The following is a 15036-nucleotide window of genomic DNA, read 5'->3' on the forward strand; positions in this document are numbered from 1 at the left end:
ACAACCTTCATATTATAGCATGCATTTTAATTCTATTTTTAAAAATTGGGGCTAAGTTTAAACAATACCTCAACAACACAAATATATAACATCTCTTAGCACAAAATATTCCTGCCATGATTTTTTTGCATTTGTTTCTCCTGTTTGGAAGACTCTCCTTTATTGTTCACTTAGTTACCACCCTAGGTTTCCCGTATTGATTAAAGTCCCTTCAATACATTAAGATCATTGAAATTTACCGTATTGTGTCTTATTTCTTCATCTTCCTTCTTCCTTAATGTGTCTTTTGCAGTCTTCACTATTTTATATAACATACATTTAGATCAATATTTCATCTACTATTTTACAAATCTAAGAGAATGATACGTAATATTGCTCAATAAATTCTTCCTTAATGAGTAAATATTTCTGTCAAAAACAGTTTCTTTCAATTAAGACAAAATAAATAACAATTTAATTTAAATATTATTTAATTTCATATTTCCTTGTTTACTCTTTTCTTTTTTAGTTTTTCTTCTTTCTTGTTAGTCAATTTTTCCATTCCTTCCTAGATTTCTTAACTATAAAGTCTAAGAAGTCCAGAAATTTATAGTTCAGAAATCAGAAATATGCATACATTTTTAATGAACAGTGGGTTAGTGGCATTCCACATATTTTAATAAGTCATATTCTAAATGTTATTTTTTTATTTCCCTCTTATTTCTTTTAGGTTCAGAAGGGTTATGCAGTTTGTTTTTACATATGTAACTGGAATGATTCCAGAAGTTCTATTTTTACATTTTTATTTTTTTCTAAACAAAATTCAGATTATGTTGTTTGCTATATCAGAATCCCTTTGCAGCTAATGTATGACAGTTTTCCATGATTATTTCAAATACTGTTGAATCAGAAGAGAGTCCTTTCTTATTTGGTGTTAAAGTTTAATATAAATGCCTAAAAAAGGTTTATATTGTGTAGTTTGTCATCTGTCTTGAATATGTTGTTGACTAAAAATATTTTTTGGAGACATATTAGGTTTGCCTAATGTTGGAGTCTTCTCTGTGTTTCTTTCTTCACATTTCCTATATAAAAACATTCAGTTTTTCAATGCCAGTTTCTACATTATCCATTAAAAGATACAACTCACTTCTAAGTTCTAAGTCACCAGTGTGAATTAAATTTAATCATTGCAAAGTGCTTCCTTTTTGTTTAGTTAGAGACTCTTCCTGCATGCTGTATCTCTGATATGAAAATCACAACCAGTATTTTATTTTTGCAGATAGTGTCATCCAGTCCTCTACTTAAACTTTCTATACATATTGTAGTATATTTGACCTTTAAAGAACTGCACTGAGTAGAGGAGTGGAGTAATAGATAGGGATTGACACTTCAGTGATCATCCTTCCTGTCAGTGGCATCAATTTAAACCACAATCCATGCAGAAAAATACCTTCAGAAAAAGCAAGGAAACTGTTGGCAGCAGTGAATGACTTTTCTGAGCCACAGCAGAGGTGTGCCCCTCAAAGAAGTATCAGTGTCATCTCACCTGTCTGAGCTGTTCACTTGCCTTGAAAACATCCTGCTCAAAGAGAGTGGAATTTATTGGTTCAGACAACCCTAGGTTCAAACGCAACGCACCAGGAGGTAGAAAGAATACCAGTGCACTCAAATAGCCTTAAGGTGCCAGCTATCTAGAGGAGGAAAAATTACTGATCAAGTGGTAAGTCTGCAATCAGGCCAGTTTCCCTATAGCCTCTCACTTCCTGCATTGTCCATATCTTTTGTGTTTATTTTTAAATATTCTTTCAGACTTTTAATTTCCCAGCTGATTCTCACCCCTTTGGTTTACTGATGCCTTGCTGTGCAGAACACAGCGGCAAGAAACCAGGGGATTTCCCAATAATAAGAAAACAGGCATTGCAGAGGAGAGAGGGGATGGCTTTGCATTACCCACATTCCTAGCTCCCTCAAGGCCTGGCAACACTGGAAGATTGTTAACTTTTGTCATTGTGATGTAAACACAAGCGCTCACCTTCAACACCAATATTGGTCCACTCCAGGAAAACTCAGCATTGTGCATACCCACAGCTCTATACTCCAGGCTGGGACATGGGGACCTGCCCTTGTGTCTGATAGTAAGATTAGTCCCAGACTTCAGGCTAGCCCCAGACCTCCATCTCCAGCCTGCCATCAGCAGGCTGACTTCAGCAGCCATCAATGTCATCAGCCCAGAGCAGCTAGCAAAATCGGTGACTCCTGGCTATAAGCATGTTGCATCATTGTGCTCACTGAACATATTTGGGGAGAAGTTCCAAAAATAAATAAATAAATAAATAAATAAAAATAAAACACAGTATAGCGACACTTTATGTACCATTTGCCTTGCACTAGGTATTACAAGTAATTGTGATTTATATTACCAGCAAATTAACATAAAGTATATGAGAGGATACACATAAGTTATATATAAATACTACACACTTCTCCTAAGGAACTTGAGCATCTGTGGAGTTTGGTATGGAAAGGGAGCCTAGGAACAAAGCCCCCAAGAAGGCCAAAGGATGACAAGATTGGAGAGAACATACATATTTGCTTTAGACCTCCTTACTCATTACACATTCTGAATTCAGCACAGGTCTCTTTTTATTCAACACACTGTGAAACATTACTGTGTTGCTGTAGCTAATCAATATAGCTAAGAATTTCTGAATAGACACATTCTAACACTAAATCCCAAAATAGTTCCATTTCTCAATGTCTTTCAAGTTTCTCAAACTCAATATTCTGAAACTGATGTCACTACTTTCCTTGAACCTATGGTAGTATTATTTTTTTCTGATCAATCATTTCCATACACTTAGTCAACACAAGCCAGATATGTGGAACATAACCATAGATTCATCTTGATTCATCGATTCATTTGTCTTACCTTCTCTAAAGACTTATTAGGTTAGGATTTCTCTCCCCTATATCCTTCAATAAAGTTCTTTTTCTCTACTAATCATCAGGGCTTTTTTTTTTTTTCTTTGTGTGTGTGTGTGTGTGTGTGTAACAAAGTTTTCAATAATATTTAGAAATGGGCATTTTAACATTTAATAATAAACATATGGAAATGTTCTTCATGCATGTTTTTAAAAATATCTAGTAAGATAATCTTTGACTTATCAATCTCTACTAAATGTGGGGCTTGATGTAAATGCTCAATGATAAAACCAATGGTCAGTGAGGTAAACAATTGTCTTGCCAGTCTAGCTTGCCTCCACCTGACAGGTAATAGAAAGTCATAGTTTGGATCTAGAATAGTACTTCTGATTACTTATTTAAAGAAAAAAAAAATCATAGTTTATTTTGCATTTCATAAAAAAAAAATTGTCACATAGAGTTATTCATATAATTACCCCAAAATGGAGAGAACAGTTCAGTGAATATTAATGTTTGAATATAATAGAGTACTCTAAAGTCATGATTATTAGAGACACAACTCAAATATTAATTTAATACCTGTTATATTTTCAAAATCATGCTGATGTTTTGCATATAGAATTTTATATAATCTTTACAAATGCATGAGGCAGGTACTAGTATATTATTGTTATTTGCACACATGGACACAATAAGAAAAGTTCAGAAATTGTGACAGTGATGGTACATGACATTCCTGGAAATAAATTCAGAATTATGGTTCCCCAAAATAAACATTTTCTGTAATATCATAATTTTCTTTTGAAAATTATAAGTATAGAATTTTGGGAATTTAATAAATTAGATTATAACCTGATATACTCTAAAAAGATGATTATAAATATACATAAGCAATACCATGATGTTATTCAAAGTCTATCTTCTAAATATTATTGTTCCAAATGATAGCAAGGACCCATAGAGAAGTGCTCAATTTTTGAGCTAAGGTGGGTGAGGAAAATACAAGACACCAGAGGGCATTAAGTGGAAAAATAAAATAATTTTTTAAAGAAAGGGACATATGAAAAAACAAAGTACACAGGACACAATTTGATGGTTCTATTAACAAAGCTAGAATAATTTGAGAAAAAAATAAATGATGATAGTATTGGATAATAACCGCCCCAAAAAATCAATATTAGGCCAGGTGCAATGGTTCAAGCCTGTAAACCAAGCAGCTGGGGAGACTGAAACAGGAGGATCATGAGTTCAAAGCTAACCTCAGAAAAAATAAGCAACTCACTGAGAACCTGTCTCTAAATAAAATAAAATGTGTATGCAGCTTAGTGGTTGAGTGCCCCTGAGTTCAATCCCTGGTACCTCCCCACCACTTAAAAAAAAAAAAAAAAACCTCATTATCAGTGTTTATATTGCTATAAACAACTGAATAAACAAGTATGTAGGGAAGAAATATCAACAATTCTTCACAGAATTATTTCAGTTAATGTATGTTAACAGAATAAGAAAATAGGAACAATCTACTAAAGTATTATAGTAATTGCTATAGGTAACAGACAGACAAAGGGGAAAAGTTGTAATAGAATATTTGTAGAGTCTAAATTATCTCCTCCTAATCTTTTTTTTTTTTCATTACAAGGAAAAAAATCACACCTTAATAATGAAGAAGTGTGGCAGACACTACATTTGCTAAGTAGTCAAGATTAATATCACAAATAATATCACTTATCAATACCATGTATCTTGTCAGAAGATGAAAAATCCATATGAATAATTTCTTACAAAGTTTGAAAATCAGGTAAACTACAGTTGAGAAACATTCTATAAAATACTTTACCAGTGCTTCTAAAAATATATCACAGTTGTCACATTCACATTCCAACCATAGTACATGTGACTTAGGAAAGATAACATTCATTGTAACGCAGTACTATGTGTTAGATACTGAAAGAGAGAAAAAAAAACACTTTAGTGGAAAAACTGGTGAGATTAAATGGTCTGTAGTTATATAATTGTATGATGGTAAATTTATTAATGCTATTTTTTTACTGTTGTTATGTTGTTATTTAGGTATTAATGTCCATGTAGATAGTAAAGCATATATACAAACTTTTAAAGTCTAAAACATTTAAATAAAAGGTTAGAAATACTTAAATTATAACCTTCAAGTTGGACAAGGTAGCTATGGATTAAATTGAGCCAACAATCATACTATGTTCATTTATTCTCTAATATGGACATTGATATCCATATACTAGTTTTAGTTTAGTGACCACTTATTTGTTCATCAAGTATCAGATAAGTTAATAATGTAGACAAATTTTGAAAATCGAAAGAAGCAATAAAGTCTAAGGCAAAAATAGGTGCAATCTCATTGTCATCTTTATAGTTACAGTAAGCTAAGTGGTTCTCCTCTAACCTCTTAAACCAAAGTCTATTGAACAGATACATAAGAGAATGAAATGAAATTTGAGATTTCAGGTGTATAGCACAACCCTTTCAAAATTTTGTTTTCTCAAGATGTATGTTTTAGGAGAATATATATTGCATCCTTTCTTTTGTCCTACTATATGATTATGTTGATTATTAGGAAGCAATATGTCATATATATAACAGCTTCTATTTATTTTAATATATCTAATATTACAGGAAAGATTAGAGAATATTTTCCCTACAAATGGAAGTCTACATGGAGAATTTACATATTCCACTATCCTAGTATTGAATTCTTTTAAAAATAAAGAAGATGATATTATAATCACACTAGAAGAAATCAATTAGACAAGTCTAATGAGATCCTTCTAAATTAATGGTTATAAATGCATAGTCCATGCTCTGGGCCATTTTGAAAATTTCACTTTTATTGGCCAGCATCAGAACTAAGAAACCAATTCTCTATAGTTATGTTGTCCAAGAAACTGCTTTAAAACAAGCAAACAAATACTGTAAAATAATGTGATTCAGCTTTTGAGAGTATTGACCTATCATCTGAGCATCAAACTGAGATCACAAGTTTTACTTTTTCTTCAGATTCCTTACTTGTTTTCTGAGATCACAGTCTATTCTCAGCCAATGCTTTTTTGTATCTACCATTGCATGCCATCTATTACAAATCGCTGAATGCCTGTGTTAAATCTCTACATTATTTGATAGCATGGATACTATCCTAATTTCAGCATACATTAACAACAGTAAGTCAGTGAACTGAAAAACTGGATTCTTGCAGTAAGGGTATCTGGGAAGACCAAGTAGAGACAGAGTTTATTTGAGATTCTGTAGCAAAATGTGTCTCATAGATTATAATAAGGAGGTAATGTTTTTGGAAGTGTTTCATATACATTTTTACTGATAAGATCAAGGTAAACATTTTCAAAACTTGATACATTTTTCAATATATCCAAGGCTGTATAAATGAAATAAATGTAAGTGAGGAACTTGCATCTATTAATGTTTTGATTTGAGAAGTTTTCCAGACATATTAGGTTTGACCTCAGGGTACAATTAAAATACAAACCACAAGAGAGCAAAGACGTTAATTGATGAAATTCATTATGAGGTAAATTTAAGAGTTTAAGAAGGTGGTAATTCTGCTAGAAGTCTAACCCACTGGACTGCAAAAGAAAATTCTTTGTTGTGGGACTTCTTTAGAAATACACCAGGAAAAAATAAACAAAAAAACTAGTCCTGATCATGAATGAGGTTTGAACTGAAAATAAGTCTTAATTTTTAAGAAGGACGTGAAATAATTATCTTGGTTAATCTGTCTTTTCCTTCTAATCTGTCAATGGAAGGTAACATATAGAATATCCACTGCTATCATCAATAATATTTTTATCAATATTATAATATTGATGAGGGTTCATGATAGAGGAAATATAGTTCTTGTCTAAATAATAGCAGAAGCAGCAGCACCAGTAATAGGAGATACAAGTCCCTGTATTGACAACTCATGGAACTCAGTATTCTGGATGATGGAAAGATAACAAATGTAAAAATAGGTGGAAGATAGCTACAAGAGAAGGGTTCTTCCTTAGGTGACTGAATCCTAGGTAAGTCTAAGTCCTCTCCTTTCTATAACTCTGTTTGTGTATGTATATGTATTATGTGCAGCTTTCTCATGCTGAGAGTTCTCTTTGTCTTTTATATATTTATATCATCAATTAGGTCTTAAGAAATGTGGTTTTATTGACTGGAAAAACAACATTTCTACATTGAACAAGGACTTTGTTGAACGAATGTATAGGACCACTTGTGAACATGGTGCACACTGAATGATTAAGTATGCTTAATGCAGCTCAAGTCTCTTTAGTTTATTGTGCTACATGTCTGAAACAAACTTGTTTTAAGTGTGTATGCTAGTTTCAGTTTGCTTTATTTATCATATATTTAGGTCAATTTAATTAAGAAAATATGATTTACTTTCTGTGAGATCACCTTTCAGATAAATGTTTTGGTTTAAGAATTTGTAGCCTTCTTATCACTGATGTGAAAACTACTATTCCACAATGAGTTTGTCATTTCCAGAGGTTATGTATGCCTTATCTTGGAAACAAGCCTGCTTTGTATTTATACATATAAAACAATTTGAACTACATTATCAATTAAAGTCCTCAAGTGGTCCTAGTTCACCAGCAGTGACAAGGGGTAAAGACAGCAAAAAGAATAGTTGGACTGCTATGTAATAGTAACGGATTTTTCTAATTTTCCTTTCAAAATAAAAAAGCCAAGCTTTATTGAGTCAGAGAGATTATTAGATGTGTCCATCTGAGATTTAATTAAGATCCTACAATTATCTTGTAAATTAGCTATGAGATGCCAAGAAAATGACTTCAATTAAAAAAAATCATTAAAGTCACAAATTATAGTTTTCTTTCCTAAACCAGCTTTAATTTTTTAAGAAAACAATACAATTAATTCTAGTAAATAAATTACTAAGTATAGAATTTGGAGCCCAGTGGTAGTCTTAGGTAGAAGTGGTATATTTATAGAGAAATCTCTTTACATCATTACAGGCAGCATTTTCCAGAGTGCTTCCAAGTCTACTTAATGATGAATTAGATTTTTTTAAACCAGGTCTGCCAGCTCTATAAAAAATAAAACCCATGTGTAAGTCACAACTAACTTGCTGTCACTAAATATTTATGTTCCACCCACAATGTTCTCAGTTTTGGAGGCTGTCAACTCTGATAGTTGTTGGACCTTTTGACATGAGTTCATCTCTCATTTTCCTTCTGTTCTTTAGCAGGTACAATCAAAGTCCTGAGTTATAATGGCTGGGAACAATTTCACTGAGGTGGCTCTCTTTGTACTCTCTGGATTTGCAGACCACCCTGAATTAAACGTCAGTCTTTTCTTAATATTTCTCTTCATTTATCTATTCACTGTCTTGGGGAACCTTGGACTCATCATGCTAATCAGAACTGACCTTCAGCTGCACACACCTATGTACTTCTTCCTTAGCAATCTAGCATTCATTGACATATTTTATTCCTCTACTGTAACACCCAAGGCACTGGTAAATTTCCAATCCAAACAGAAATCCATCTCCTTTCTCGGTTGCTTTGTTCAAATGTATTTTTTTGTTGGTTTGGTGTGCAGTGAATGTTTTCTTCTTGGATCGATGGCTTATGATCGCTATGTAGCTATCTGCAATCCTTTATTGTATGTGGTAGTCATGTCCCAGAAAGTGTGCACCTGGCTAGGAGCAATGCCCTATGCCATTGGTTTCACAAACTCACTGATATCTGTCTGCATGATCAGCAGTTTGGACTTCTGTGATTCTAGCATCAATCACTTTTTCTGTGACACCACAGCTCTTTTGGCGTTGTCCTGTAGAGATGCATTTGGCACAGAATTGGTGATTTTTATTTTAGCAGGATTCACTCTTCTTAGTTCTCTCCTCATCATTACAGTGACTTATATCAGCATCATCTCAGCCATCCTGAGGATACAGTCTGCAGCAGGCAGGTGGAAGGCCTTCTCCACCTGTGCCTCCCACCTCACAGGTGTAACTATCTTCTATGGGTCCCTGATTTTCACATATTTGCAGCCTGACAACACATCATCCCTGACCCAGGCACAGGTGGCATCTGTGTTCTACACTATTGTCATTCCAATGCTGAATCCTTTGATCTATAGTCTGAGGAACAAAGATGTGAAAAATGCCCTACTGAGAGTCATGCATGGAAGACTTTTCCCTCAACAGATATTGCGTGCTACAGTTTAAACTGTAAATCATTGATTACTCCAATGCTTAGGAAAGCAGTGGCTTCAAACCATGTGACACAAACTCAATGAGAATGTAGAATGTAGAATATTAAAATGTGGGATGTGAATTATTCAATTTGTTCATGTGGACCACTGAGTCACTGCACTGGGACATCACGTCAGCAAATACATTTTACAAAGAGGTAAAGATGTACATATGTAAGCCTGCCATCTCACTGAAAGATGTTTAAAAAGGTGAAATTGACCTTAATATGGTTAAAGCTTCTGTTTTCTTGAGTATTTGTAAGAGTAGAAAAGTGAAAGATTAAGCCATATGAACCTGAGAGTTATTAGGAATCCAAAATAGGATCTCATCACCCCTTACTCATGAGTAGATGAAATAGTAGAGAACTTTTTAAAAAAAATAAAAGATGAAATAAAGATTGAAATTATTTCCTTGCAGTCACCAATGTAGATAACATAAATTAGCAAGTAAATCAGAGCAAAGTCTCAATCTTGTGGAGTCTTTTCGTCATAAGAGATAAAAGTTTTATCATTTATCTGTTAGACACAATTTTTAATGACAGTATGTAGCATTAAAAAAAGAAAAAGCTGTGTGTATATGTGTGAGTGTGTGTGTACATATCCATGTTTTATTTTTCTTTTGTTCTATTTAGTTTATTTATTTTTTTAATTTGTTTTATTTTCTTATCTGTTTACATTCTGAGGTATGATTCTTGCAAACTAAACTTTGCAATGTAATATTTTGCATTATAAACTGTTAGAAGCAACAACTTAGAAACATTCTGCTGCAATAGTCTTGGTATGCGTTAAGTCTACTTAATGAATCACTTCCTCTTTTAATGCTACATAAATCTATTTCCCCTAATTGTAGTTTCTGATTAAGATTGGTTATTATGGAGATTTTCTATCATGATCATTTGGAAATATTTGATGGATGATATTTTGCTTTTTAAAATTTTGCTACCTGGATATTTATTCATGCATTCAAAATAGAATGATTATTTTTTATGTATATGAAAATTCATAGCTTTGATACCTTATTATATTTTCCTGATTTTAATTGTATTTAATTAATTTTCAATCATATCGAATGTGTAATTATTCCATAAATAGTTGCAAATATCAGTATTTATATATTGAAATTGAATAAGTTATGTATCTAATAACCTTGTTTATCTAATTTTTCATTAATAAGCTTTGCATCTAATTATTCTGTTTCATGTTATTGATAATTTATTGCCAGTATGCATCAGGGAGGCAATAACATTCTAGACTATTTTTTTTAACTCATCAAATGAGACAGCAGTCTATTTTATTTTCCCAAAGTTTTGCTGAAATATTCATTATACTTTGATTCAATACGATCTTCACCTGAGCCCCTGGCACACATCAACCATTCTCTCCTCCAGTCCCCTTCTCTGCTCCTCCTCTCTCTGCTTGCTCCACAGTGCATCTCTTTCCAGAGGATGTCTCACCTCTTCTTCAGTCTTTCTTCTTCATTCTGCCAGCCCCAACATGGTCTGGCTGCTGTGGTCTCTCCTCTATCAAATGACTAAGATCAACAGTCTTTGGAACTAATCCGGCCCTCAGCAGTAACGTGGGGTGTGAAATTTGTGAGATATTCTCTTTTCTTAATAAGCTGGGGCGGGAGTGAGGAACTTCTCACCTTTAAAATATTTGTGACTGTCCTTAGTTTCTGCCCCTTCTGTTGGGTGCTAGATGCCCTTGTAATGTTTGTGCTAACTACTTGTCTTCTTGGAGTTTGTGTTCTATTTCACCACGTTTAAAATAAATTTACTATCATTTTTATAAATGTTATCTTACATTGAGAAACATTTCAGGAATTCTGGAAGAAACAAACTAGACAATGAAGGTAAAAATCAAAAATGAAATCAATTTCAGGAATTTGATTCTGATATGTAGATTCAGAAACCTTTTTACACCTGTGTACAAATTCTAAAGATCTATTAAAAATGAATTCCAGGTTAATACTACTTAATTGGGGAAAGTTTTATAGAATAAATTAAGATTTTGCCAGGACATTTGTCTCAGAATATGGGGACAAGGAGAATGTGGGCAGGACTATCTAAAAATAGCTAAAGAAAGCAGCTAAAGTTAAAAAAAAAAAAAAAAAAAAGTGTACTTCAGAATTGAAAATGCTGTGAATCTCTTAGTATTATGAGATATAAATACCTTTAAAGGTATAATGAAATGTAATTACCCTAGTGAAAAAAATTGTATTTATTTTTGTAACAAATTTCCCTGAAAAGCCAAAAGTGATTAGTTATTCAAAATACAAACCACTGAAATATCCCTGAAAATTATTTTCAGAGAGAAAGCTCAAAGTCTCCAAGTACTGCTTCCTCGTTTTTCTTAATTTTTATAGTATTTACGACTATCAGATAATTAAGATAGTTACTCCCTTAGTCTTTTTCATCACTACCAAAGAATCGCCCTATTGCTACAGAATCTTCCTTGTTGGTCTTCAAATGACACAACCATCTTCTGCACAGGCCTTTGCCCTGATTTCCTCCCACCTGCAACACTTTCTTCCAATGTGAATATGTGTACATGATTTCTCATTTTTTTTTTCAAATCCCACTCCCAAACCCCCATCTTCTAGGCTGTTTCACATGTTACTTCTTTATTTATGTATAATACATTTCATCATCTTATATGTTTTATCCCTTATTTGTGTGATTTTTGTTTCCTCCTACTGAAGATTTAGAATCTATGAGCAACATAATTGATACCACCACAGGTCCATATCAGCATTTGAATCATTCTTTCCAAGAATCTATGTACTATTTAAACAGGTGATAACAAGTAATCCATAAATTTCATTAAATTTGCAGAGACTAATTTATAGAGGTCATATATTCTGACCACACGGAAACAGAATATTGAATTAATCTTTAAAAAATACCAAAATAGATTCCAACCAAAATATTTAAAAAATTTAAATCACAATTTTAAATTATTCTTAGTCAAATTAAAAATTTAAAATTCATCTTTAGAATCTCTATATAACATACTAGAATAAAAATAATCCAGATCAGGACATACAAGTCAAAAGAAAAATGGCACTTAGATCATTGGCAGTTATTAAATTATATCATTAGTAAACAGATTAAAAGTAAGGTAAATAATTACTACTAGAGGCTAGAGAAAAAATACTGAATTCAACATAGTAGAGAAAATAGAGTAATAACATTCAAATAAACATTAATTAGAAATGTGAATAAATGAACATTGTTTCTCAAAAAAGGGGAGAGAGTTAAAGGAAAAATAGTATCAATGTACTCATAGTAGATAAATTATAAAATTATAAGATGACAGATATTCTAATTACCCTGAGTTGGTCACTAGTCATCTTGTACATGAACTAAAACATCATACTCTATTTCACAAATATATACAAATATTATGTGTCATTCAGAAAACAAAATAAAATGAAGAAAAAAAAAGGTACTTTTCTTCTCTATTGATCCAAAGATGAAAGAAAAAAATAAGAATAAGAATAAGAATAATTTAGGGGGAAATAGATGGAGAGGAAAAAATGGGGAGAAAAAGATATATGTGCTTTAAAATGGAATGGGCTAGGAATTAAACAATACCATTGTTTAAAAGGCAAGAGATTTAAAAATCTCTCTCAGACTTCTGCTATACACAACTGATAACAGGAGTCACCCATCCATCACAAATAGCTCTAAACTGATCCCAATGAGTTTCATTGTTAAGAAAACCTTACACAAGAAAACCATGTTCAGGGAGATTTTGTGATCAGTATGCCTAGTGGGGAAACATTGACATGTCTCTAAACTGTCACATAATTTGATATGGGCTTTTAAATCTACAAATTAGCCTGTCTCAGAATCAGCTAAAATTTTGATGAATATAGCTGCCCTTCCAAAAGTTCTTTAAATAGACAATAGATATAAATATACTCTTTATCCATATAAATTGTCACCTGAATTTCTGGGGTACAAACACCCTTTCCAAAAATTTATTTTTGCTACATTTTTTACTTAATGCATTGTAATTGTACTTGTTGGTTGCATTTGTTTTTACTTATTCATACATGCACACAATATAAGAATATAATTTGGCCAATATTACTCCACAGCACTTCTCCCTCCCTCCTCTCTTCCCACACTATTTTCCCCTTCCTCTGTTCTACTGATCACTCTTTGTTTTTCATGTATGTGATCACCCCCTCCCAACTTTCTTCTCCTTTTTTTTTTCTCTCCAGTTTCTACATATATAAACAACAACAACAAAAAGAAACATATGACCCTTGAATTTGGCTTATTCCATTTAACATATTGGTCTCAATTTCCATCCATTTTCCTGAAATTTCATTTTTCTTTATGGCTGAATAAAATTCCACTCTTTCTATATACCATATTTTCTTTATGCATTTATCTGCTGATATACACCAAAGCAGGTTCTATAGTTTGATGATTGTAAATTGTGCTGCTTTAAACATTGGTATTCATGTATTGCTGTAGTAAGATGTCTTTAATTATTTAGAAAGAATATGAAGAAATGGTATAGATGGGTCATATAGTGTTTCCATGCCTAGTATTTTGAGAAACGTCCATTGTGATTTCCACGTTTTTGTACTAATTTACATCCCACCAATAGGGTAAAAATATTTCCCTTTCTCCACATTTTCTCCTTTATTTATTATAATTTATATTCTTGATGACTGCCATTATGACAGGTGTGAGATGAAATTTCAGTGTAACTTTGACTTGTATTTCCTTAATTGGGGATGATGTTGATGGTTTTTTTTTTTTTTTCATATATTTGTTGGCCATTTATATTTCTTATTTTGAGAAGACTCTGTTTAGTTAATTTTTCCATTTATTAATTGTTTATGTTTCTGGTGTTTTGAGTTCTTTATTCTAGATATTAATCATCTCTCAGACCAGTGGTTAGTGAAGATTTTCTCCCATTCTCCAGGTTCGCTCTTCACATTCCTAATCATTTCCTTTGCTGTGCAGAGGCATTGTAATTTGACTCCATCTCATTTATTAACTCTTGACATTATTTCCTGAGCTTAAAGGGTTCTATGGAGAAAGTCATTGCCTATACCTATATACTGGAGATTTGACCTGATATTTTCTTATAGGAGTTGCATAGTTTTTGGTGTAATTTCTAGGTCTTTGATCCAGTTCAAGTTGGGTTTTGTGCAGCACTATTTGTTCAACAGGCTGTCTTTTCTCCATTGATTAGTTTTATTACATTTATCAAGAATCAGAAGACTACAAGTGTTTGGGTTTACTTCTGTGTCTTCTATTCTGTACCATTGATCAATGTGTCTCTTTCATGCCAGTGCCATTCATAAAAGAGCCCTTTTTAAAATTTGTTTATTTATTTATTCTAATTAGGTGTATATGACAGCAGCATACATAAATGAAGCACAACTTTTAATTGCTCTGGTTTTACATGATGTAGCGGTTGCATCAAATGTGCAGTTATACATATACCTAGAGTAATAATGTCCATCTCATTCCACCACTAAGAAAGCCATTTTTATATCTATATGAAAATCATGTTTTTCTTGACTCAATGGAAGATTCATGAAAACCTTGTGCACAGATTTTCACTGTATACCTTTTTTATATTCTCTCTTTGCTTCCTCATCTTGGACAAACATTCCTCCATGAAATATTTCAGCATTTCTAATATTTTAATTTCATTTTATTCTTTCTTTTAAAAATCATTTGACCTAAATATTTACAGTTAATGATCTTTTGACCAAAAAATTAATTACTAAATATTTACCATGCTCGGACTAATCTTGTCTTTCTGCTTCCATTTTTCCTTTATAAAATATATTTAAAAGTCACACTAAGATAGTAAAACATATTTCACAAGTTTTACATGTGTATGGAGGAG

At 32.4% G+C, this 15036-nt stretch overlaps 1 protein-coding gene across 1 annotated transcript; it reads left to right on the top strand.

Annotated features, from left to right (window-relative positions):
* The first annotated feature begins 8167 nt into the window (after nt 1-8167).
* Nucleotides 8168-9124, top strand: Or8i2 (olfactory receptor family 8 subfamily I member 2). The gene has a single exon (XM_076842847.1). It carries the CDS (start codon nt 8168-8170, stop codon nt 9122-9124), a length of 957 nt encoding a protein of 318 aa, XP_076698962.1.
* Nucleotides 9125-15036: the final 5912 nt, after the last annotated feature.

This window comes from Callospermophilus lateralis, chromosome 2, assembly GCF_048772815.1.
Source record: "Callospermophilus lateralis isolate mCalLat2 chromosome 2, mCalLat2.hap1, whole genome shotgun sequence".
Taxonomy (NCBI): Eukaryota; Metazoa; Chordata; class Mammalia; order Rodentia; family Sciuridae; genus Callospermophilus; species Callospermophilus lateralis.